The 26,456-nt window shown below is 40.5% G+C and overlaps 1 protein-coding gene across 6 annotated transcripts in view; it reads left to right on the top strand.

Moving 5' to 3' along the window:
• The window catches only part of CC2D2A (coiled-coil and C2 domain containing 2A), a 132,399-nt gene that overhangs the window by 34,421 nt on the left and 71,522 nt on the right, over positions 1–26,456 (top strand). For 5 of the 6 annotated variants that reach the window (XM_073342472.1, XM_073342474.1, XM_073342471.1 and 2 more), the window contains exons 11-19: positions 448–579; positions 6,391–6,600; positions 8,371–8,477; positions 13,823–13,963; positions 14,774–14,930; positions 18,587–18,825; positions 21,235–21,412; positions 22,868–23,024; positions 25,128–25,275. In XM_073342472.1, the coding sequence (XP_073198573.1) occupies positions 448–579; positions 6,391–6,600; positions 8,371–8,477; positions 13,823–13,963; positions 14,774–14,930; positions 18,587–18,825; positions 21,235–21,412; positions 22,868–23,024; positions 25,128–25,275 (1,469 nt within the window). The remainder of the gene's footprint in view (positions 1–447; positions 580–6,390; positions 6,601–8,370; positions 8,478–13,822; positions 13,964–14,773; positions 14,931–18,586; positions 18,826–21,234; positions 21,413–22,867; positions 23,025–25,127; positions 25,276–26,456) is intronic. The other variant, XM_073342476.1, reaches the window with a different exon arrangement.

The following is a 26,456-nucleotide window of genomic DNA, read 5'->3' as shown; positions in this document are numbered from 1 at the left end:
ACTATCTTGGCTAATAGCTATTGATGGACCTAGCCATGAAATTTATTGTAGTTTTAGTTATATCAACAAGCATGCAGTTTGCATCATATGCCTTGTCTACATTAGTATGTTTCTTAAAATGTGCAGCGTTGGGAGATTAAGAAAAATTGTAGCATCGGCAAGGTTCAGGCAGGATCTTTAGATGTATCTCGTTTGGGCCTGGGGCTTGTCAGTAGACTGCAGTATACTCAAAATTTTCTGTTTGAATCAACTAAAACATATGGCGGATGCTAGTCACGAGTTACTCATGCTTAAATTGTTTTGCTTGTTTGCTTGCTTAAAGAAAAAGATTTAAAAGCTAAGTGTCTCCTGAAATGTGGGATCTTATTTTCTGGAATAATAGTATAATTGCAAGTCATTCCCATATGAAAGTTACAAAAAATGTTATCTCACTTTTATTATTCATAGGGGAAAAGGTGGTTTGGAGATGATGGCAAACTCTTAGCATTGCCTAGTCCAATTAAACAATCTTCTACGAGACCTCCAATATTTTCATTGGAGGAAGACATAGAACCAGAACTTGAAACGTTGTATAGAAAGGTAGGTTGCATTTCATATATGCCGTAACTGTGACACCATTTTGTATTAAGAACATAAGAATGGCCATGCTAGGTCAGACCAAAGGTCCATCAAGCCCAGTATCCTGTCCTCTGACAGTGGCCAATGTCAAGTGCCCCAAAGGGAATGAACAGACAGGTTATCATCAAGTGATCCATGCCCTGTCACCCAGTCCCAGCTTCTGGCAAACAGAGGCTAGGGACACCATTCCTCCCCATCCTGGCTAATAGCCATTGATGGACCTATCTTCCATGAATCTATCTAGCTCCCTTTTGAACCCCGTTATAGTATTGGCTTCGCAACACCCTCTGGCAAGGATCTTTCCAGAGGTTGACAACATGTTACGTGAAAAAATACTTTCTTGTGTTTATTTTAAACCTGCTACCTATTCATTTCATTTGGTGGCCCCTTGTTCTTGTATTATGAGAAGGAGTAAATAGCACTTCCTTATTTACTTTCTCTATACCACTTATGATTTTATAGACCTCTATCATATCCCCCCTCAGTCGCCTCTTTTCCAAGCTGAAAATTCCCAGTCTTATTAATCTCTCCTCATATGGAAGCTGTTCTATACCCCTAATAATTTTTGATGCCCTTTTCTGAACCTTTTCCAATTCCAATATATCTTTTTTGAGATGGGGCGACCACGTCTGCCCGCAGTATTCTAGGTGTGGGCGTACCATTTATTTAGAGGCAATATGATATTTTCTGTCCTATTATCTATTCCTTTCTTGATGATTCCCAACATTGTGTTTGCTTTTTTGACTGCCACTGCACATTGAATGGATGATTTCAGAGAACTATCTACAATGACTCCAAGATCTCTTTCTTGAGTGATAATAGCTAATTTAGACCCCATCATTGTATATGTATAGTTAGGATGATGTTTTCCAATGTGCATTACTTTGCATTTCTCAACATTAAATTTCATCTGCCATTTTGGGTACTATACACTCAGGAATCCTTAATTATGAAATTTAATGACTAATTCAAGGATTTGTCTACAATGGGTGTCTTATACTGTTATGGGTAGACCAGTCCAAGCCCCTAAATGTGGTGCCGTCCTGTAAAAAGTGACTTGCACTGGGTTAAGCTGTACCAGTTCAAGTGTCTTTTTACATTGGTGCAGCACATCTAGCCTAGGAATTTGCACAGTGAAGCTGCATTGGTGTAGCTACACTTGTGCAAAGAAAAAAATAATCTAGTGTGGACAGATTCAAACAAGCTGAGTTTCACTTTAATGACTCTATTTCTTAAAACTTTCTTTCCTTCTTTGGAGAGACCACGACACATTAGAACGGAGTCGGCAACTTATGACACGCATGCCACAGATGGCATGCAAGCCGATTTTTTAATGGCACGCTGCTGTCTGCCGAGTCCCAGCCCACTCAGCCCGCTGCCGAACCCAGGCTGGGACCCCGGCAGGCAGCAGCGTGCCATTAAAAATCCTGCCCGCCCCGGCCCGCTTGTCTCCTCCCCTCTTTCCCTCCCCCGAGGCAGGGTGAAGAAGCTTGGTCCTGCCGGCTGCTGCTGCAGAGCAGGCAAGCTCCCCCCCGCCTCTTCCCCCAGTGTGCTGCGTTCCTCCTCCTCCTCCCTGCTGCTGATCAGCTGATGGCCCTTGCGAGCGAGAGGGAGAAGCAGATCCGCAACGCACTCGCTGCTCTGGGGAGGAGGCGGAGACAAGGTGGGGACGGGGCTATGGGGATGGGGGGTGGCATCAGGGCATATCCCCTCCAGCCCTCTGTCATGAACCACCCAGGGAAGGGGGCTGGGAGCACCCCCACGACCTAGCCCACACCCCCAGCCCTCTGCCCTGACCCCTGCACCCACTACGACCCCAGCCCTGACTCCAGCACCCCCCATACCCAGCCCCCCCACAGCTCTTGCCCTGACTACTGCACCCCCCCACATACCCAGCCCCCCCCACACCCCATGTCCTGACGCTTGCACCCCCTACATTCCCATTCCCACCCCCACCCCTCCCACCAAATGGGAACTGCCCAGGTAAGCACTCCACCCCCAAACCTCCTGCCTCAACCCTGAATCCCCTCCCTCATTCTAGCTCCTGGCCAGACCCTACACCCCAACCCCCAGCCCTGTGCTCAGTGCACTCCCGCCCTCAGCTCAGTGCAGAGAGAGAGGAAGAGAATGGACTAGAACTAGGGAGAAGGTAGGTACCCACTCTATGTGGGCAGGGCCAGGATCCCAGGCCGGCGGCCAGGACCCAGGCTGGCAGAAGCCGGCGGACGGAACCCCAGACTGGCAGCAGGCTGAGCCACTCAGCCCACTGCCGGTCTGGGGTCCCGGCTGCTGGCCCCACTCAGGCTGCTGGCCCCTTGCCAGCCGGGGTCCCGGCCGCAGGCCCCGCTCAGCCTGCTGCCAGCATAGGTGAACGGAACCCGAGGCTGGCAGCGGGCTGAGCGGGCTGGCGGTGTAAGATCAGCATTTTAATTTAGTTTTAAATGAAGCTTCTTAAACATTTTGAAAACCTTGTTTACTTTACATACAACAATAGTTTAGTTATATAATATATAGACTTATAGAGAGAGACCTTCTAAAAAACGTCAAAATGTATTACTGGCACACGAAACTTCAAATTAAAGTGAATAAATGAAGACTCGGCACACCACTTCTGAAAGGTTGCCGACCCCTGCATTAGAATATAACAAGGCTACCACTTTTGTGAACTAAGAATTCTTCCAGCTGCTGCCAGGGCCGACTCCAGCTTTTTTGCTGCCCCAAGCGGTGAAAAAAAAAAAACAAAAAAAAAAAACTGATCGAGCTGCTGCCAAAGTGCCGCTGAAGTAGAAGGGAGGGAGTGAAGGACTCGCTACCGAATTGCTGCCGAAGACCCGGACGTGTCGCCCCTTTCTGTTGGCTGCTCCAGGCACCTGCTTCCTTTGCTGGTGCCTGGAGCTGGCCCTGGCTGCTGCTGTAATACCAGTCTGAAAGTTGCTTATCAGCTGGCCCTAGTGACAATTACAAATACATAATTCTCCATCAAATCCAGTTCCACAGGTCTACTAATGGACCTGCACTGCAGAAAGAGGCAAAACTAAATCTGCACTCTATTGGCAGGGAAGGACTAACCATGCTTATCTGGAGATCCTTTCCAGTTTCTGTTCTGCCTCCACAGTGCAGGCATGTTGACTAGGGGTAAAATTGCAAAAATACCTAATTCTCATTTGCAAGAAAAACCTTAGGCCCTTGAGTCCTGCTGAATTTCGGTGAGACATAAGCTCATGTGTGTCCAAGTCACTTTTGACAATGGGACTTCAGCTCTAAAGTCACTTATGGCCTTTTGAAAATTTTACCCAATATCTTGCCTGCTGCAGAGCTGAAACAAAGACAAACCTAAGAAAATCAAATAAAAAAAAAAGAAAAATGTAAGAAAACCAGGGCTCTTGTCCTCTACAATCCCTGAATTGATTTCAGGTTTCATTCTCTGCCCAAAAAGGGAGGATGCATTATTCCTTCCTGAGGGACTCTGCCTGGTAAGAACAGCTATATAAGATGGTGAATAAGCTTGTTGAGAGGATAAAGCATATGCTCATCTGGTTCTGCGCTGGAGACCCTTGTTGCGTGCTTCAAGTGCACGTACTTCAAGCTGTGTCGACTTTTGTCAGGAGGTAGCAAGGGCATAATGATCGGCCAGGCCAGAGGTTTTTCTTCCCTGTCACCATACCTGGAGAGGAGCAGTGCAGCAGCTGAAGTCCTTGTGGCACTGACAGAGAGGCTGCAAGCGGCATTCCATCACCATCCACCCTAGTTGTGATGGTACTTGTACATGGAATATTTGATCAGCTGTCCCAGCATCAGGCTCTTAAGAAGAGATCAGCTGAGGCCAGTAAGGAGCGCATTGTGCTCTTCTGCCAGTCTTGGTTGCAACTGCTTTACTATGAAGACTATCTGATCATCCATCCCTGCTTCCCTTTGGGCTGTGGAGGGCTGTTGTGAAGCAGCGGAATCCCCTAGAAGACGTTGTAGACAGTGGTAGAGGGATGCGAGGTCCAAAACACTGTCCCTAATGTCCTTTCCCCTTGAACTCAAATCACAGATCTCACTGGGCCTGACTAATACGAGTATTTCTCTGCAGCATTATGGGGAAGCAAAGTGGCCTTTTCACCTCTCCTGGTCATACCAAAATAACTAGAGGGAAAGCCACTCCTTCAGAAGAAAAGCAGAGCACACCCCAAACCAACTGGCCAGGAGGAGATTTTGTGTGCTTTCCTGCTCTCAGTTCCAGCTTCTCTATATGGTTCCTTCAGTGCCCAGTCTGAGCAAAATCTCCAGTTCAGAGTCAGACTACTTCACTTTGCAGGCTGCTGGCTATTTGGCATCTCAAGCATTCATCCTTGAACTCAAGGAAAATTCCTTGGTGCTTCCTCTTCCTACCTGAAGCTATTCCTCCTCCCAAAGAGAAGCTGCCAAGCACTTGATGTTGGCCACATCAAGTTGTTTAGGAAATCTAAGCCACTCTTTGTTGTATGTCACTCAGCATTAAAGGGGTAGAAGCCTGTATCAGGGTGGATCCTCTGGGCCATTTTGGAGGCCCACAGAATAAGGTCTGCCTCTTCCATCTGGGCTTATTTCCTAAGAGTCATGGCAGCTTCCTGGGCTGAAAATTTCTTATCAGGAAACGTGTAACACAGCCAATTGGTTTTCCCTGCATATGTTCACTGAGATCCATATACTGGTTCTGTGGACCTGAATTTGATGGCAAATAGGTAAGGCCCAATGAGAATTGTGGGATGATTATCAAAAAAATGCAGCTAAGTTGCAGAAAAGCCATGGAAAATTGCAGAAAAGTAATAATGAACCTTATTTGTGGCAATAAAGTCCATTGTTATTTTTCCATGATTTTCCGCTGTTGGCTGCCTGGGGCTGAGAGCTGGGGCTCTTGCTGTCGGGCACCTGGGGCTAACAGTGAGAACATGGTGCTGATAGCAGGGGCACCCACTGTCAGCCGCCCAGGGCTGAGAATGGGGGTTGCCACTGTTGTCCGCCCAGGGCTGAAGGCTGGGGCTGACAGCAGGAACACAGGGCTGATAGCAGGGGCTCCCACTGTTAGCCGCCGAGGGCTGAGAATGGGGGTTCTTGCTGTTGTCCGCCCGGGGCTGAGAGCTGGGGGCTGGGGCTGACAGCAAGAACACGGGGCTCCCACTGTCAGCCCTGCGCCGAGCGGGGCTCGCATGTCAAAATAGTGGTGGAAGCCTAATATTGCAGAATCCGCAATATCACAAGTTAAGTAGGATCTTACGAATAGGAGAATTTTTCTTGCTAGCTGAAAATTTCCTTTTTTCAAGACTCCAGATCCACAGATTCAATCTATCCTATGTTCATTGGGATGCAATTGAATTTTATTCATATGTGTCTATTTAACTAGTTTGGCTATGCCTATTTACTCTGCATGAGTTTATTCCTGTTCTTGAATACTGTTTTGCTAGGGTAATATTTATCATGTAACTTTTAGTCTAGGGTAATTGAAGTTACTGAGCAGGACCTTCAGGTGAGTTTGCCATTGATGGACAGATCTGGTTCTGTGTGTGTTTCTGTTTTGTTTTTTACAGTGTAGTGTAAAAGATCTTGTTGGTAGGTCTGTGGATCTGGATTCTTAAATAAAGGAATTTTTTGATTAAACAAGATACATTTTTTTTCTGTTTAAAAACTCAGGTACAGGCACATTATGATTAGGTACAGACAAGTGGATTATTGCCTGTCACATGACCATCTTTACAAGTGCTAATGCACACGTCAGAATAGTCTTATATTTCACTCTTTTCTTTATTTCAGGCAATAAAACCTATGCATGCCAACCAATATATGGTTGGATCTGGGGACCCTCAGGGACAGTTTCAACTGGACATTGATATTTCTGGGTTAATATTCACCCATCATCCCTGTTTTAGCCGTGAACATGTTCTGGCAGCCAAACTGGCTCAGTTGTATGATCAGTATCTAGCAAGAAGACAGCAAAACCTTACCAAACTCCTTACAGATAAGGTATTTTAATTGTATGCTCTAGCGTGTTGAGATACTCAGTAGCTAGTTTAAGGTTAAAACTGAATTTGAGTCTTTATAATGTAGCAATGTAATTTCTAGCTTTGTGCCATGAATAATATATTTTGTTGAAAATAATCCTGTTTTTCTATAAAGTTTAAACCTCCCCCCAAATATTTGTTCTTTAACATCAGATCAAATGAATTTCAATTGAAAGCTGATTAAAATGTGTCCAACAGCATAGTGAAACATTACTCCATGTTAAATGCAGACCTATCTGTTTAAGGTTATTTATTTAAAATGGGCTTTCTAAAGGGATCCGAGATACAAGTCAGTATACTTGTTATAATACAATAGAATTTACATAGCATCCTTTATACAGAGTATCAAAAATGTTTTGCAGTGCATGGTAGATTAAAGATATGGCTTTACCGAGTTGTGTACAATGACTCAGACAGGCAGAAAGGGAAAAACAGCATATAAAGATGGAGAAAGGTGAGTGAAGCTTAGTCTCAGTTCTAGGTGAAAAGGAATACAATTATTATTTGTTTCCATTGTATTGTCAAGAATTCCTTACCTTGACATTTTCAAGGAAAACAGTCATGTTTATAAATACTTGGTTCCATTAAAATAAAATTCCAGTTTCCAGCTTTATATCTGTGCTAAATATTCTGATTTTATTTATATATTGTCACACTTAATATATTTATCACCAAAACCTGGTGGTGTAATAAATTAAGACATTGGGGTATAAGAAGTTATTCCAGGCATGAGAATGAGAAAATTTAAGATCAAGCATGAGAAATTTAAGCTACAGAATAATGATTTGAGAAAGTTACAGTCAACTGAAAATAGGAATTGCTTGTCCCATTCTTGTTTAGTACTGTATCTGAAATTATCAAACTGATGCTTACTGTAGTTTTACTCATTGTCAAGATTAGGGTGAAAGAAAACACCACAAAGAATAAATTTATTTGAGAGGAAGAACCGTCTTGTAGTTAAGTCACTAGATGGGGACTCAGATTTAGTTCAGCCTGCCAAAACCAACCTGAGTGACATCGAGCAAGTCGTTTAATCTCACTATGCCTCAGATTCCTATCTGTAAAATATGGGTAACAATCATTCCCTGTCCTCTCTGAATGTTGTGAAGAAAAATTAATGAATTTTTGTGTGGTGCTTAGATACCAGCACGATGGAGGGAAGGTAAATAGATACTTTTGCATTTCTGCTGAATATATTTGGTTAGATTTAAATCCTGAACAGATTTTTCATAGTGTATTTATTTGCCACATTGATATATTTAGCCTTTTTTGCTATTTAAAGTTTGCTTTTTTTCAGTTGAGTAGTGATCATAGAACCTTTTGTCCATCAAGGCGATGCACTGTACACAAAATGTTTACAAGCAGTTAAGTGCTTGTTTCATCACTCTATAGATAAGTAAAAGTGATCCTCTTCTATATTTGATTGCAATTCTGTTGCCCTTGTTTCAAGTTCACTCCTGTCATGACTGTTGAACCATGAATACTGATCTGTGAGGTTTCTGTAGTTTTTGGTTTCACTCATGAATCTCTGAAATCAGCATTTTGAGGAGATATAAAGTGGGTGTAGAAACTAAATCCTTAATCTGTTTCCAGTTACCTTTTTGGAGTAGCAGTTTCCTATCATACAGTGGCTACCTGGTTCATTTCAGGTTACATGGTGTGCAGTACAGTTTCCTCCATAAATTTTGAAACCATCTATGAATTGTAGGTTTGTTTTTGCTTTTTGTTTAAGCTGCATGCTCTGAGGAATGCTGTAAAGAGTAGTTTGGACAACAGTGGAACCAATGTCCCTAACCCTGTAGCACAACAGAGCGTAACTGAATATAAATTTGAAATCAGGTAAGTAGAGATTCATTAGATCACTTTTTTTCAGAATTTTATTCCTTTTTTTCTTTATTTCTGCACATGTACAGAACTATAAAACCATGCCAAACTTGACACTTTATGGTAAAGTATTAGAGCATGTGAAGTAAACAGCCCAGGTTACTAATAAAGAAATATGTAGACAAAATCAGATTGTGTAGTGTTTCACATTACATTCCAAAAATCATTTTAATTTTATGTTATTTTTTTCTGGTTGGTGAATAACCAGAAGTTTATATAGAGCACCAGACAGCCATATCCATTTAACTTGATTAATAAATGCATATGAAGTTTCAAAGTGGTAAAATTTAATATGCGTGATGTGTGCCCTTCTTCCCAGCATTCCGTTGTCTTACTGAAAATAGTAGTTCTGGAAACCCAAGCAATGAAATTATTATGCTGTTTTTTCACTGTTAACTTTACTGTGTTCTTGTAAAAAAATTAGTAGCCACAAACAACAGACACTACAGTTGTTAGCTACACTACAACTATGCGGTATGGAGAATTCAGATTTCTTCCACTTGTGGAAAATCTCAGTTTATAGCAGTAAGGGTGAAATCTTGGCCCCATCGATGTCAGTGGGAGTTTTACTCTAAGGATTTTTCTTCTTGGTAGGCCAACTACTAGAGAGCAATTTAATTACAAACATAATCAAGTCTGATTCCAACTGGTGTTACATGTAGTAATAGAGGCTGGTGTTACATGTAGTCAATACATTACATCCCAATGGAGTAAAGCTCATTGTCAAGCATGTGAGGTTTCTAAGAGCCTAAACCCGAGACGGAGACCAAGGGGTATTAGATCATACAGACCTCATAGACCTAAGCTAAACTGCACTAAATTCTTGTAAGGTTCACTCTTAATTCCCTTTATGTGGTGAATTTGGTAAGGTGTGAGGGAAACATGCACTGATGTCACTAGTGCTTTGTTGATAAAAAAGACAACTTCAGTCTACAGGCCTGTCAATTTGGCATTTTTCATGTGGAGTCAAATAAGCTATCACTTTTCATGTGTACTAAATGTCCTGTCCCCCCCATTGGTACACTTTTGTGGGGACTTGGGTTAATTTTAGATGTAATTGGTTTCAGTCTCCAATTTATTACAAGCAAAATTGACATAATTTTTATTTAGCCTGTGATAATACAAAGTTAAATGGTAAATTTTCCTTCTGCTTGTTGTAAAGAATGATTTTTAAAATGTGTTAGTGAAATCTGTGAACAACGTATTTCTGGAAAAAGTTCTGGACATTTTTGGTTTTCTGACAGAATTGTCAACATCTGAGCAGTATCTGTCATCAGTTGGGAACAGCTGTTATTCCCTCCTGTTTGGCCTAATTGTGGCAAATTCAATTTTAATTCAGTTCAAAGGGGGACTTTATTTTATATAGTTGGAGTCTTTTTACTAACTAAAGGCCCCATTCAGCACTCACTTCTCAGGTAGAACTCCTTGGCCTTAAGAATTTATACACATTTTTGTTTTTGAATCGGTGGAGCGTTCTGCAGATGTAAGAGCCTGCCTGCATGCAGCTCATAGCAGGATTGAATCTTAAGCCCTGATCTAGCATAATAGTGCATCCCTCTACCCACACAGAATCCTACTGAAGTCAATGGAGCTGCATTTGGGCACAGGGGTTCACTTGCATGCAGTGAATGGCAAGATTAATCCTTAGTGACTATTCTGCAGGTAGAAAAAATGCCTGCTGATTGTGAAAGGAAAACCTTAGAGTATCTGTGTGGTTTTGTAAGCCCACGGACTAGTCTAAATGCTAAAGTCTCTTAAATTATACTCCTTTAATTAAAATATTTAATGCTGTAGTTTTAATTCCTAATGCTTAGCTCGCAATAAAAGATTCCTAGGATTTCTGAATCTATTGAATACATTAACAGAAGTAGAGAGAGTACCATGGTCACCATTAAATAGTTAACATTTGCCAGCAGTTACGATACTATTGTACCTGAGAGATTACAGTATTTCCCTCTACTTATAATTATGACTTTATGATGATATCCTAAATATCAGTGTTGGTTAGTGTTGACTTTTTAATGGTGATCGCTATGCTAGTGGTTGGAGATCAGATTACAGCTAGGAATCAGAAGGGTTCTGCATAAAAAAATTTATTTCATACTGGGATGCTTACTCATTGTGAGACCGTGTGGAAAATCACTTGACCTCTGTCTCAGTCATCCTGTCTTTAAAACTGGATAAATTCAAGATCTCATCTGGTTTTCAGTGCCACATTAGACTTTATTTACTATTGTCAGAGTTCCCTCCTCACTCTGAATTCTGGAGTATAGATGTGGGGACTAGCATGAAAGACCCCCTAAGCTTATTTCTATCATCTTAGGTTAAAAACTTCCCCAAGGCACAAATCCTTTCTTGTCCTTGGACGGTTCTGCTGCCACCACTAAGTGAGTTAGACAAAGATTCAGGAAAGGGACCACTTGGAGTTCCTGTTTCCCCAAAATATCCCCCCAAGCCTCTTCACCCCCTTTTCTGGGGAGGCTTGAGAATAGTATACCAACCAAATAGGTAAACAGACCAGACCCTTAGGTTTTTAGGACACTAAAAACCAATCAGGTTCTTAAAAGCAGAGTTTTATAATAAAGAAAAAAGTAAAAGAAGCACCTCTGTAAAATCAGGATGGAAGGTAATTTTACAGGGTAATAAGATTTAAAACACAGAGGATTACCCTCTAGGCAAAACTTCAGTTACAGAAAACACAGGAATAAACCTCCCTCATAGCATAGGGAAAATTCACAAGTTAAAACAAAAGAGAAGCGAATGCATTTCCTTGCTATTACTTATAATTTTTGTAATCTTGGATGCTTATTTCAGGTAGGGTTTTAGGAGATTGTTCCTCTCTCTTGGACAGAGAGGGACCAGGGTAGGAAAAACTAAGAGAGCACAAAACAAAGCCTCCCCCCACAGATTTGAAAGGATCTTCTTCCCTTATTGGTCCTTTTGGTTAGGTGCCAACCAGGTTATTTGAGCTTCTTAATCCCTTACAGGTAAAGGAGGGATTTTATGCTACCCTTAGCTGTATGTTTGACAACTATGAACAAATATATTACAGAAAAAGAAAATGCCATTGGCCGTGGAATCCAATTTTTATTTGTGTCTTCTGTGCAAAAACAAATGTGCATGAAGGCATTTTTTTTAAATGAGTCTTTTCAGTCTCTATGCATTACTTTACATGACAGAGTCATTGCAAATACTGGTCCTTGATAACCACAGAAATTGGATAAATTAACTGTTTCATGAACTCCAGTTTGCCCCTTGGATGCTTGTTTTTACTTGGAAGCATGTTGTTTCATTCTATCAGTAAGTGATCAGTGGTATCCTTCACTGCTGGATAGAAAAGAGGACTTTCTTTTAGATTTGAAAAGTGTATTGTGCCTTTCTGGCCCTAGGAAGCTAATTGATTGCTGAAGTGCTCTCAGTTAAACTCTGAGAACTTTTCCATTTTGGTTGATGTCAGTGGTCTCGTTGAGTATGCTTTTGTTAGTTTCTCATATGTTGCTGTTACTGCAGACCATAGGAGATCATAGGGCTATAAAGTGAAGTGTTTTGCTGCAATAGGAGGTGTTTACATTATACCGCAGGGCCACTCTACTTTTAAGTGTTGAATCATATTTAGCTTTTTTACATATGCCCGTGTCAAGAAAATAATGCAAAGGCTCTGATTATATTAAAATTAAACATATTTTAAAGAATCATCTTTATAACTTAAATATTTTATTAAAGATATTATTGAAATGAAACTTAGGGTACATCTACACAGCAAAAAAACCTGTGGCAGTGAGTCTTGGATTCTGGGTCAGGCTCTCGGGGCTCAAGCTGTGTGGCCAAAAATAGCAATGTAGACGTTTCCACTTGAGCATAGTAACACATGAATTAAAAGCAATATATGTAACATAGGAAACTAGCACAAAGAGATCCAAGAGATGGAGCAAAACAAATACAAAACAAACAACACTGTAATAAAAATAAACTGGAAAGGAAGATACATTTTTGGTTCTTGACTGGAAACATGCCATGGACTTCTGGCAAACCGAGAGGAGTATCACTGGAGTGTGGCAAGCCTCGATAGTCAGCACTTCCAGTCCCAGTGATCTCATTTGCCATATTAGTAAATTGATGGGCCTCTTGTGTAAGACATTGAATCATACTTGCCAATACAGGTTGTGGAGTGCACTGTCTCAAAGGTCTGTATTTAATTTCTATAAAAAATATTTAAAAGCAGAAGCAAAGTTAGTACAAGTAGTGAATATAAGCTACTGAATATCCAGGTCTTAACTTAGAGGGTTTTTAAGTACCATATTACAGAACAGGGATCGGCAACCTTTGGCATGTGGCCCATCAGGGAAATCTGCTGGCAGGCCGGGCCGGTTTGTTTACCTGCAGCGTCTACAGGTTCGGCCAGTTGCAGCTCCCACTGGCCGTGGTTCGCCGTTCCAGGCCAACGGGGGCTGCGGAAAGTGGCGACCAGTACATCCCTCAGCCCACGCCGATTCCCGTAGCCCCCATTGGCCTGGAACGGCGAACCACGGCCAGTAGGAGCTGCAGTCGGCCAAACCTGCGGATGCTGCAGGTAGACAAACCATCCTGGCCCGCCAGCAGATTTTCCTGACGGGCCCTGTGCCAAAGGTTGCAGATCCCTGTTGTAGAATAATATCTTTTAGGTTATATCATTTTTTAAAAAAGACAATTGTTACAGCCAGGACAGTGTTGATAAAAGATTATGTTCATCCTAAATAGTCATTTACGTAGGAAATGTTTAGTCTGGTCATCAAGAAGTACATACTGTATAAGTAAGTGTTTAAGGAAAGGCAATACCAATTCACATATCCTTTAAATAATGCAATGGAAGACAGAAATGGTTCCAAAAGTCACATATCCCTTCCAAGTCAAAAGAAGTTAATTTTGTTAGTGTTTCGAATCCTCCAGGGCCATCACTTGATTTACATTACTTCATAGCAGAAGTATAATTCTCCTGGGTTGCTGTTTACACACATTGACTTTAAAATGTTTTTAATAATGTATGGCTTTAATAAGCCTTTGTATAAGAGATGGAGAGTGCAAGATAATTAACTGTAATTAAAGTCACATTGTCTAGAATTCAGCAGAATAGAATACAGAGCTTTAAAGAAAGCCACATCCTGTCATCTTCAAGTTTTGAGTTTGTTATACTATCTTGGATTGTAGGGAAGTCATCAGTTAGATTGAAAACCACACCATGTGTTTTTTCAGTATTATAAGTTCTCGCTGTATTGTTCCATCTAGTTATGCAAGTTGAAGTTTGTACGTATATACATTTATAGGCAAACCAGAAGACTTCGTGATGCTGAACAAGAAAAAGACCGAACGTTGCTGAAGACTATTATAAAAGTTTGGAAAGAAATGAAATCCCTGCGTGACTTTCAGAAGTTTACTAACACACCCATGAAACTCTATTTGAGAAAGTATGTTTTGATAACGTTTTTGTTACTTCATGTGCCACCAGTGGGATTTTATTGCATATTGCTATATTTGGGAGTTCACAAGTAATGTGAAAAAGGCACAATGATAAGCTTTTAGGTGATACCAGAACTTGCTACTATTTTTTTTAAACAAGAAGTAATTACAATACCTGAGAGAAATTACTAGAGGATAATGTCCAAAGTCAGAATTGTTTAGTTCATTATAGATAGTTACATTCTGCTATTAATTAGCATCTATCACAAATCTTAAAACTAACCTCATCCCTCACACCATTTTGAAGTCTTATAACTAAATACTAGATATAAATTGTTCTTCTTAGAATATCTCACACATTTTATGCACTCATGTAACTAGCATTACAAATTCATTATTATGTGTAAGACAAAGGAAAAATAATTGCTAATTACTGCTGACCATTAAAAGTTGTCTTAAATAATTTTATGTCCTTCATTTATTATTATTACTATTATTCATTATTTATTAGTATCATTGTAGCACCTAGGAGCCCTTGGCATGGCCCAGGACCCTATAGGGTTTGTTATTTCGTAATAAGAAGGTTATTAGGATGCCAAAGCCTGCTTTGTGTTTACAGCTTCAGAAACTATGAAAAAGATAACCTAGTAATACTGCTTTATCCTGTATGCTGAAAATTGCTTGAAAATTGCTTGCCTGTACATGAAAGCATAGGTTAAATGTGAATGCATTTATCAACAGAATACATTTTTGTTATAATGAAAGGAGCCAACAGTAGTGTACAATATATTTGTAAATTATAATTAATTGTTTTGAAGGGTAGAGGTTGACCAGAGATCAGATAAAAAAATCTATGAAGCAGAAATTCAAGCTGAAATAAATGAACTATTAGAAGAATGCATGGAAGAGTATGAAAAGAAAATGAAAGAATATAAAACTGAGCTACAAGAGTGGAAATCTTGGAAAAAGGCAAAGGTTTGTGTAAACAACACAGCGTATAAAATTGAATTATTGCCGAGTATATTTTTAAGCTATCTCTTATGGTAGAAATAGCTTAAAGGTCAGTATAGCCGTCACAAATTGTTAAGTGTAATGGAGTTCATTTGGGTAAATTATTTATGTTTAGGATTGTTACTAAATTAACTTCTGTTAAATAAGTGGTATTTAAGTGCAATAGCTGTAGTGGAGTAGAACAAGTTAAACTTTCTCTAAGAAGTTTATTCTGTAGTGGTGATGGTTTTGTCCGATGTTGGTTTTCAAACTTCTTTGCTTACATTTCAGCACTTAAATGGTTTCATTAGATTAGATTAAACAGTTTTGCTGTATGCATGTTAAACTCATGTCCTTGTGATTGGGAATGATTTTCCTTGTCACTTCAGGAGTTAAAATGAATATATTTCTCAGAGTTAGCAGTGAAGCAACAAGATGTTTCTGGTGAACTGGCAGTCAATACTAAATGTCCAGTTACATCAAATAACTATTTAAAACTAGAAAATGCAATGAACTAATGTACTAGTTTTTCACTTCTTCAGCGCTTTATTAATATTTGTCTTAGAATACAAATTAAGGGCTCAGTTGTTCTTTGAAGATACAGTTGTGTGCAAGAGGAGGTGATTCCAAGGTACACAGAACCAACTGCGATTGCCAGAGATGATTGTCTCGAGCAGCCACAGTACTTTCCAGAGCTTCCTGGCAGTTCAGCCACAATATCATCCTTTTAAAGAGTGCAATGTGTGCTCTTTGCAAGCCCCGGCAGCTCTGGTCCCAGAATGGAAAAGGTCATGGCCCTGCTCCCTCCACACTTCCTTTGGGAAGCACTAGGAACTCTGAGGAGGAGGAGGTGTCAGAGTAGTGTAAGGATTTCAGTTGTACTTTTGCCCATGCAGCTTCTTTTAGTGGTCTTATGCACTAGCTATCATTTTTGTTCAGGCACTAGTTATCATTTCTGTTCAGGAGAAACCCATGTGTCAACTAATAGGGGTCTTGTCAATTAAGATTGGCGTGCAGTGATTAAGCTGTCTAATGTATTTTCATTAATAGCAAATGATTTTTGTTACCGCTATCACTTTGTTTCTTCCAGGGCCACTCATTCTCCCCAGGATTAATAAAATAATCTAACTGAGAAGTGCCAATTTTAGTATGTCATGGTTATTACCATAGAAAGGTGGAGGGAGAAAGATGGATGAATGCTTTTAGCTTTTGTCTTAATAGCACTTCTACAAGGTGGCCTCTAAATATTCCCGCTTATGGGCTACACCGCCCTCAGCAATGCTCTTGGCGCCGACTGTCCTGGGTTTGGGGACCTTCTGTTGTTGTTTGTTTATTTGTGATATGATAGTACCTAGATATCATTATTAGTAATAAGGGCCCCCTTGTTCTAATCACTGTACAGACACATAATGTAAAGACAAATCTTGCCCCAAAGAGCTTACAAATCTAAATATATTATGAGAGACAACATGTGGAAATAATGAATAGATGGGGGGGAATGCAGGATACCAGTAAGACAATTATGATCAATGTAATCCAACACAGGAGCTGCCTAGTCATTGTTGAGTGTGTCTTGTAGATCTCATAGCAGAGTTGAGTTGTAAAGGAAAGATTTAAAGGAAGATACAGTAGTGGCTATGCTGATTTTTGTGAGAGCTCCTCCTGTGCATAAAGATTGTAATTGGAGGAAGCATGAAGGTGTTGAGGGGAAATTTGTGTATGGGCAATGAAAGATGATAGAGCAGAGGTAGGGGTTGGCAGCTCAATAACATATAAGAGATAATAGGTAGGGTGAGGCTAACCCAGAAAGAACCTTAAAAGTGAAGGCAAATAGTTAGTGTTTGATGCAGTGGAGAAGGGGCACCAGTTGAAGGATTCAGAAAGGGGGATGATTGGCTGGAGCCAGAAGCCGGGATGTTCTTTGCAGTGACTTTTTGAATGGATGAAGAAGGGGAGAAAAACTGTTCCTATTGGGACCTGTAACCTTTGATTTGTGAGTTCCCAATTAGTAACTTAAAAATAAGGTATAAAACCAAACTGAATTATTTAAGCCTCCAGAGTATTTACAGCAAATTTAATGTAGCAGAGGACTGTGAATGGCACAAAGTAATAGAATTAAAAACTTTATTTAATATAAAATATTTCAGCAAACAGACATTACAGTATAACCATACACTCTGTCTATACTCTCATTCTTAGATGAAGTACTGCATTTAGGGGTGATCAATCCCTAATTGAGGAGAACGGTTATAGTCGTTTCTCTAATGGTACCTTGATGGTGGATGGGCGTGCCTAATCTAAAATTAGTGTGCTACCGTTTTTATAATCAATTATAATAATACCCCTTAATTAATGAACATTAAGTCCACCTTTTTAACATAATTAAGTATTTTTACTTTCGCATTAGCTATTTAACATTAATTGTCATTTTAGTTAACATCTGTGTAAATACCATACCAGTAACTATCAGTCTAGAAAACATTTTCCAGAACGTTAACATTTTATCTAAAACACGTGTAAAAACCAGTTAGGACCAAAACATGTTTACAGCATAACCAGGGATTGTGTCCTAATTTATCTTCAACTTGCCTTGAAATCGTCCCACTTTACATTACTCATATTTTACCAAGCCTCACTTAACTATCGTCAAACTTGTTTTTACAAAATAGATTTTTGGGTGTTTCTATATAAATATAAGCACCACAACCCGCTCTATCGGCTACAGACCAGACAAGGCCTTACATGTTTGAAGAGGAGATTATAAAAGGATCTGTGATCCTCAGCTACTTCAGGTCTTTTTCTTTTTTTAAATTAGGTGTGAGGATACAGACCTTCACTCCATGCCAGGAGAGCACTTTTTTGGTTTGTGTGGGTTGTGGTGCTTTGTTTTTTGTTTTGTTTTAGCCTCAAATATCCTGATAGTTTACTGTCATTATTGGAGTTTTGATATCTTAGATTATAGTCTAAAGCGTTTCTAGATAACTTAGTGGGCATAATAAAATGAGAAAAGGGAAGCAGTAGATTAAAAGGAAGAAAGATGATAAAAAATATAGAACAGAGTAAGGCAAAAGAAAAGCAAACAAGAGTGTTAGAAATAACAGTTGCACAACTAGTTTGACTAGATGTGGGAGTCAAAGGGAGAATTTCTGTGGGTCTGTGCTATGAAAAAACAGCTGATCTGTGGGAGATCTGGGTTTTGTTTCTTGTACTTTGGATCACTGGGGACTGGAAGAATTGCAGTAGTAATTATGTCAAAGAGTCAAGTTTGATCCTGGGAATGGCTGTCAACCCTAACAGAGGACAAACTTGGTGGCTCAGGATAAAGAGAAAATCTAAAGCCTCACAATGATCACTCAGGCAAATTCAGAATTTGTAAGTCTATTCTTTGAGATAGTCAAGTTAAGCCTGTTTAGCTATATGAATGCAGAGAACTACTAGCCACAGAATAAATGAAGTCGGACCAAAGAGTGGGAGAACTTTATGTAATCCTTTAAGAATAATAAAAAGTAATTTCTAACTAACCATTTGCAATGTGTAAGGAAAGTAGAACAAGCAGAAATAACTAAACATAGTGTCCGTTTTGGTCAAAACAATTGCAAGTAGAACACTTTGGAGGAAAACTCGGTATTTTCTATATGCAGAAGACCAAGAAGAAAAAGAAAATAAAACAAAGTCAAGATCAAGAGGAAGAAGAAGCAGAGGAGTCAGAGTATGGTGAGGAACCAGTAAAACCCATCCCTCCTAAGCTGGCTGATAGGCTGGAGGTAGAGCAACAAGTTAGAGAAAAAGCCATCAACATCAGGAGAAAACCTGGAGAACCTGTTTTAATTCCTGAGTTGAGCCTGACTGGAAGTATAACTCCTAATGATCTGTGCCCCAGGTAAGATTGCTCTGAGACATTTATGGTTCTCTACAAATTAGTTTGTCATTTATAACTTTAGGTAGGTGAGGTAATATATTTTATTGGACCAACTTCTTTTGGTGGAAGGGACAAATTTTCATGGTTCACAGAGCTCTTTCTCAGGTCTTTGAAGCTTGAAAGCTTCTCTCTTCCACCAACAGAAATACATTACCTCATCTACCGTGTCTCTCTCATATCGTAGGACTAACACAGCTGCAACACTGCAAGTACTTATTATTTTGTCATTATCAATCTTCTGTTATATTTTTAGTTTGAATATTATTTATATTTAATTTAAATTAATTAAACTTTAGAAATACATTCTGAACACCCTGCTTAGCCTAGCTATTGGAATGTTCAGCACCTTCTTTCTAAAGTTGTTATAACTTTATTAAGTTCCTTTGTAGGTCACATTTAAGATCCTGCATATATTTATAACGTTGGGCAAAGTCCTGCAGGTTCCTCCGTGGCCAAGGAGGACCCTACATGGAGGGGAAGAATTGCAGTACCACTGTCACTAGAAAGAAAACAGGTGCAAAGTCGAGAGGCCATTCACTGACTTTGGTAGCTCTTTATGTATCATGGAGTCCAGCTCTGTGACAGCTCCCTGTGGGAATGGGGACGAGTATCTGTAGATACGCTGAGGGAGTGTCAGGGAAATGTGGTGGGTCCAGTGCAGGGGTGGGCAAACTTTTTGGCCCGAGGGCCATGTCTGGGCATGGAAATTGTATGGCGGGCCACAAATGCTCACAGAATTGGGGATTGGGGTGCAGACCCTGGGTTGGGGCCAGAAATGAGGAGTTCAGGGTGCGGGAGGGGGCTCTGGGCTGGAGCAGGGGGTTGGGGTGCAGGTGGGGGAGTGAGGGCTCCGGCTGGCAGTGTGGGCTCTGGGGTCCAGGATGGTGGGACTGAGAGTTTGGAGGCTGGGAGGGGGATCAGGGCTGGGGCAGGGGGTTGGGGTGCTGGAGGGGGTCTGGGGTACAGGCTCCGGGCTGCGCTTACCTCAAGCAGCTCCCGGAAGCAGCAGCAGGTCTCCTGTCCGCCTCCTACATGGAGGCGCAGCCAGGTGGCTCTGCACTCTGCCCTGTCCACAGGCGCCACCCCTGCAGCTCCCAATGGCCACTGTTGCTAGTCAATGGGAGCTGCGGGGGTGGTGCTTTGGGGTGGGAGCAGCATGCATAGCCCCCTGGCTGCCCCTATAAATAGGAGATGGAAGAGGGACATGCTGCTGCTTCCGGGAGGCAGGCAGAGCCATGGCACACATGGAGTGGGGCAAGCCCCAGACTCCGCTCCCCGGCAGGAGCTCAAGGGCCCCATTAAAACGTCTGAAGGGCCAGATGCAGCCCCTGGGCCATAGTTTGCCTACCCCTGGTCCAGTGGATCAGCAAACTCTTGTAGTGGAGCTACAGTGGTTAGTCTGCAATTTTGCAACTTCCGTAACCATGGAGGAGGTTGAAAAATTTCACCAAATGTGAATGTTTTTTGTTTTCCCCCACATCAGTTATGTATATAAACAGCCATTTTTACAGTTGATAGATGTTAAACTAAGGCTGCTTGCTTCTCCGTGGTTTAGGCCACCATGAGTACATCACACCTGAGCCCAAGTCCCTCCATAGGCTCCCAGGCAGCTTTGAAAAGGCCTTTCCACCATAAGAATGACACTCACAACATTGACACTCCCTTCTCCCCAAAAACCTCCAGTCAACAAATAACAAAAAATTACACTGAAGGAAACCAACCTTTAAAAATTATTTAAATCTTAAGAAAAAAAAAAAAGCAGACTTTTTATACTTGAAAAGGGAGAAATGTCAAAGACTCCGTGAAATCCACTGGAAACTTCACTGTCACTATCAATGTTATGTGGAAGGTGCTCAGACACCATGGGACAAGCAGTAGATAGAGAAGAAATTTACCCATTGTCAGTATTTCAAAGTTTAACACAGATTATTTAAGGAGTTTCAATTTCCTAAACTGTTCCATATCAAGATTATGCAGAAAATAGCTTTAGCATAAACCATTCCTGTTGCTGTTCATCTTTCACACTGCCAGCATATTTTAGATCCTGACTGCTTTTGATGTCGTTTATAATTTGTGGGGGAAAGAATTTTCACTAGATGAACAGGTCAGATTTTATCTCCACTTGAGGCTTCTTCATATAACAGTAAGAGGAAACATTTTATTTTAAAATCTTTTTGTATGCATGAGAAATCAAAGTAACTGGAATTCCCAAGTCATTTTCCTGTGTAGTGATGTTTCTATAGAGTGATTAATTGGCATATTTTTGGTTTTTTCTCTTCCTTTCTTTTCAGTAATCCGACTCATATAAAATACCCCAAAGAGCAAAGATATTTTGCACAAAATCTCTCTTCCTACAATTTATGTTCACAGGGCAGAAGTTTTAAGACGAGAAGATGTAAAGAAACGTTCAGTATTTTTAAAAGTCCTTTTCAACACTAAAGAAGTGTCGAGGACCGTCACCCGACAAATAAGCTCAGACTTTAGAGTTCACTTTGGACAAATTTTTAATTTGAAAATATTCAATTGGCCAGAGAGTTTGAAACTTCAGGTACATAATTCTTTTGCAAGGACTGCACTATGTAACAGATGTTAAAAAGACCATTTTAATTACTTGCTTTTACGCTCTATTTTTTAATAACAGCTAGAAGGTTGTAAAGTGTAGGTCCTCCAGGGCCTGAATTGTTTCCCTACCTCAGCTCTAAGTGACAAAGATCTAACTTGGCAAATCGCATTTTTAGCCTGGGCATGTGTTGGGAGGGGAGAGGGCCAAGATTTGTCCCTTATCTCTTGGTCTGGACAGTGTGGACTGAGATTCAGAGAAGAAATTAAAACATCTTTAAAAAAATACACTTAAATTAATAGGTTCTGGCTCTATTCCGGGTTTCAAAAGGGAAATCAATATATGATTAAATTATATGGTTCTGTCGGTAAGTGAAGCACCTTTCTTACTGTTAGAGAAGCTGTGGTTTACGGCACAGGTAAAACGAATATGATGGTCATCTGTTCTACTCGGAAAACTTGTGTCCACAGAATAAAACTACTGGACCATTTGAAAACATTTAGTCTCTTGATCAAGTTGTTAACTTGAGTTAAAGGGAAGGGTGCACTCTCTGAATTCTGAAAACTGCTTCATTCGCTCGGAAAAGGATAATTCAATAATGTAATGAAGCAGACAATAGCACACTTTTAAAATAACACATTGTTACAGTGCTATGTCTAAGGGGTGCCTAATGCAACATTTATCATCCAGGCTGTCTTTTCATGGTACAGTTAAAGGTACACACTAGCCTCCTTTCTTCCATGCCCACTTGTGCCACCCACCCTCTTGCACAGGGGCAAGGTGTAGCTGCAATCCCTCCTCTCAGTGTAATGCTGAAACTGACCCTCCTAGTACCTCTTTTACTGCAAACCACCCCGAAGGGGACCAGGAGGGGAGACAGGGCCATGGCACATGGTCCTGTGGAGCTGGCCAGGCACACAGAGGAAAATAGGCTGCACTGATCTAAGGGCTGATATAGTGTACATGCTCTTGTTTGCTGGTAGCTCAGTAAAGGTTGTATCTTATGAGACATAGTCCCTCCAGTAGCTTCCCTGGTGTGGGGTGTCTCTGCCACCACCAAATTGGTCAGTAGTTGCATATTGTGTAGGAAGGTAGTAAGGGATTTTCATTAAAGGCTAGATGTTGCCCTAAATGCCATGAGGCACATGAGATGTAGAGGGGACACTCAGCAGCCAAAGTTGACAAAAGGGATTTTTATGAGTCAGCAAGGATTCCTCCTGGGTATTCCCTTAGAAAATTATCTTGTCCACTACTTAGTCATTGCTTTAAACACTGTACATATGTAAATCTTTAAATTGTTACTTATCAGTCTAATATTCCTCCACATCTTAATCATGTTAACTGCTTTTTTCTGAACACCCTCCAACTTACTCTTATCTTGTAGTAATGAGGCACCCAGAATTGAGTGTAGCATTTCACTACTTATGTCATTGCTTATTTCAGATATATGAAACAATGGGACTCAGCAGCACTAACTTGTTAGCAGAAATGTTTATACCTGTCCCTGAGACTACAGTTCACACTGATAATGCTCGTACAGAAGAAATAGAGTTTAGCAGCGACCAGCGTGTGATGTTGGACCACGAAGGAGTTGGGAGTGGTATGGATTCTTGCTTACTCTCAGTGGTGCTTGGATTAGAATGTTTTACTCTCAGATTGAGCCCAACATATTACTTTGACATAGTTTTACCCAAGTAAATAAAATATATTTCTGTATGTTAAGAAAGTTCTGCTAGTCTCAGGCATAAAGTATAATTCAATCAAGAGCATTTAGAACCTCTGAGACTGAGTTATATAAAACGGTCCCAGTTCATATTATTAGCTAAATTTGTGATGGGATTTTTCTTTGTCCTACTTTGTGAAATACTTTTAGTTTTTATGTAATAAAAACTTATGTGATTTTAAAAGGAGTTCTAATTGTTACTTTTCACTATTTAAAAATAGAATCATCTCTAAAGTTTTGACTGTAAGAAATATATGTAGTGGGACAGTATGAGCTAGTATAAAATCAGCATCGCTCCACTGACAACATTGATTTACAGCAGCTGAGAACCTGGCCCTGTAAAATATATTCTTGAGTACTAGTTTTTACTCTTCCTAACTGGTTTGCTTGCACACTTTAAAAATGCTTTATCCCTTTTCTTGACTTCCAACAACATTAAATCCCAATAACTTCTTTCTCAGTTGGGTCCCAAAGTTCCTGCACTCCAGACTCCACCATTTTATTATTTTTTATTTTAGTAATAAACATTTATATAGTACTATAACATTGCACGGTGTTTTACAGATTCTTTAGAGATTAACAAATTGCTTTAACCATATCCCAAGGAGTTTCCAATCTTAAATTAGATAAATGTAGCACATGAAGATAAACTAAAGAGAGGAGTAGAAAAAAGGGGCAATTAAGGTAAAAATAAAAATAATATTGAGTGTCGTATTATGAAGTGAGTGACTCATACATTTCAGTATTTTGCAATAGAGACTAGGGTAGGGCAACAGAGCAGGAGCAGCCTACACAGGAGTGAAGTCAGTGGTGGAAGGCAAGGTGAAAGATGTGGGCGCTGAGCAGAAGAGAGTGAGTGGGTTGAAGGCCACTGAGCATGCAAAAGAAATCTGATGAGGTTCAATAAGGATAAGTGCAGGGTCCTGCACTTAGGATGGAAGAACCCAATGCACAGCTACAGACTAGGGACCGAATGGCTAGGCAGCAGTTCTGCGGAAAAGGACCTAGGGGTGACAGTGGATGAGAAGCTGGATATGAGCCAGCAGTGTGCCCTTGTTGCCAAGAAGGCCAATGGCATTTTGGGATGTATAAGTAGGGGCATAGCGAGCAGATCGAGGGACGTGATCGTCCCCCTCTATTCAACACTGGTGAGGCCTCATCTGGAGTACTGTGTCCAGTTTTGGGCCCCACACTACAAGAAGGATGTGGATAAATTGGAGAGAGTCCAGCGAAGGGCAACAAAAATGATTAGGGTTCTGGAACACATGAGTTATGAGGAGAGGCTGAGGGAACTGGGATTGTTTAGTCTGCAGAAGAGAAGAATGAGGGGGGATTTGATAGCTGCTTTCAACTACCTGAGAGGTAGTTCCAGAGAGGATGGTTCTAGACTATTCTCAGTGGTGGAAGAGGACAGGACAAGGAGTAATGGTCTCAAGTTGCAGTGGGGGAGGTTTAGGTTGGATATTAGGAAAAACTTTTTCACTAGGAGGGTGGTGAAACACTGGAATGCGTTGCCTAGGGAGGTGGTGGAATCTCCTTCCTTAGAAGTTTTTAAGGTCAGGCTTGACAAAGCCCTGGCTGGGATGATTTAATTGGGTATGGGTCCTGCTTTTGAGCAGGGGGTTGGACTAGATGACCTCCTGAGGTCCCTTCCAACCCTGATATTCTATGATTCATGCTGGATATGCATACGGCTGTACATCATGGTTCCCTGAGGGCTGACTTTTCAACCATATGTCTTTTGATTACCATTCAGGAATAAAATCACCTTTTGGAAAAGTGAGAGCCTTCTAGTAGTGGTTCAGTGTGCAGTTCGGAAAACAAATTCTTCCAAGACTAGGTGTTGGTGCTATTTGGTGTTAATCACATTCTTTTCACAGATTCTGAATTAGTGTTTCATAAATCACAATAGGATACTGCAATTTTGAAACGTACAGGAAAGATCATTGTATATGCTTTTTGTTTTTCTCCTGGATGTAGGTGTGCCATTTTCATTTGAAGCTGATGGTAGTAATAAGATTACTATAATGACCTCTGGCAAAGTGTCCAATAGTGTTTCCTGGGCAGTTGGAGAAAATGGAGTACCCTTAATTCCTCTAGTATCCCAGCAGAAAACAGGGATTCCAAGGTAATATGCTGCAGTGATGTGTTGAAAAATTTAATATACTATGGTATTTAAAAGTATTTAGAAAAGAGGTGACTTTTAATAATCAAGCTATTACTGTCATATGGCTTTTTAAAATACAGAAACTTTTTTCTCTTATGTAGTTTATCCCAATGCAAAGGATATAGAGATAATATTTTAGGTAAATATTTTAATTAACATTTTAATCTTTTAACATTTTTTTGCTAGACAGCATAAAATGCTGAAAGAAGTGGCAGCTGATGCCTTCATTATTATAATGGCCAGATAGCAAACTAGGGTCAGTGCAGTTTTTTCTTCTTGTTTCTTGTGTTAGAGTGTGAAGAGAACATTATTGGTAATCATCTCCAAGAAATACAACCCGCAAGCAAGACTTATACAAAATATATTATGCATACAGTGTGTCTACTTTAAATGTCATTCTTACCATGGGTTGAGAGAAACTAAACTACAGGAGTGATAAAGAGGGTAGCACAGGTGTATTGTCTCTGTTGCTCTTTTTTAATTGGTTAAAAATAAACCTGGCCTCAATTCATACTAAATTTACTTCCCAACTACTGGTCCATGTGAGCCCTGGAAGCCTGGTAAGCTACAGAAATTAATACCTGGTCTGTATAGGAAAATCTCCCCTATCCTGAGGCTGCAAACTAGGCATAGTGGATTGCCCCTTCCCAGTGGTGGCAACTTTGATCACTTCTGTGTAATTCCAATGAACTGAAAGGCATTACACCATGGATAAACATGGCCCTCTGACTCTACCATCAGCTCTTGGAAGTTATATTAGGTGACTGGTATGAGGTGAGCATGCTGTAAGTTTTCCCTGTCGTCTTAACGTGGGAAATAGTTCTTTCCAATGGTAATCCATCCAGTACTCTCTTTGACCCAAACTGCAAGAAAGAAAGTTATTCTAGATTGATTAGCTCATACTTACTGTATGGTGGGAGGTTGAAAGATCATTAGCAGCATGGAGCAGCAGCTCATTTATATGATCTCTGTTACTTCTGTACAATTGTGCAGCAGAGTTTTTTAAAATATGAATGAATGCAATGCTCATGAACAGTGCTGCATTGGCTGAAGTCCTTTGTTTGCCCATAGAACAGGTAAGGTCCATGCCTACCAGTACCATGGAACTAGCAGTGCATGGAACTAGCAGTGCAAGCTTCCCA

Source organism: Lepidochelys kempii, chromosome 4, assembly GCF_965140265.1.
Source record: "Lepidochelys kempii isolate rLepKem1 chromosome 4, rLepKem1.hap2, whole genome shotgun sequence".
Classification (NCBI taxonomy): Eukaryota; Metazoa; Chordata; order Testudines; family Cheloniidae; genus Lepidochelys; species Lepidochelys kempii.
This window is presented reverse-complemented; position numbering and strand designations above follow the sequence as displayed.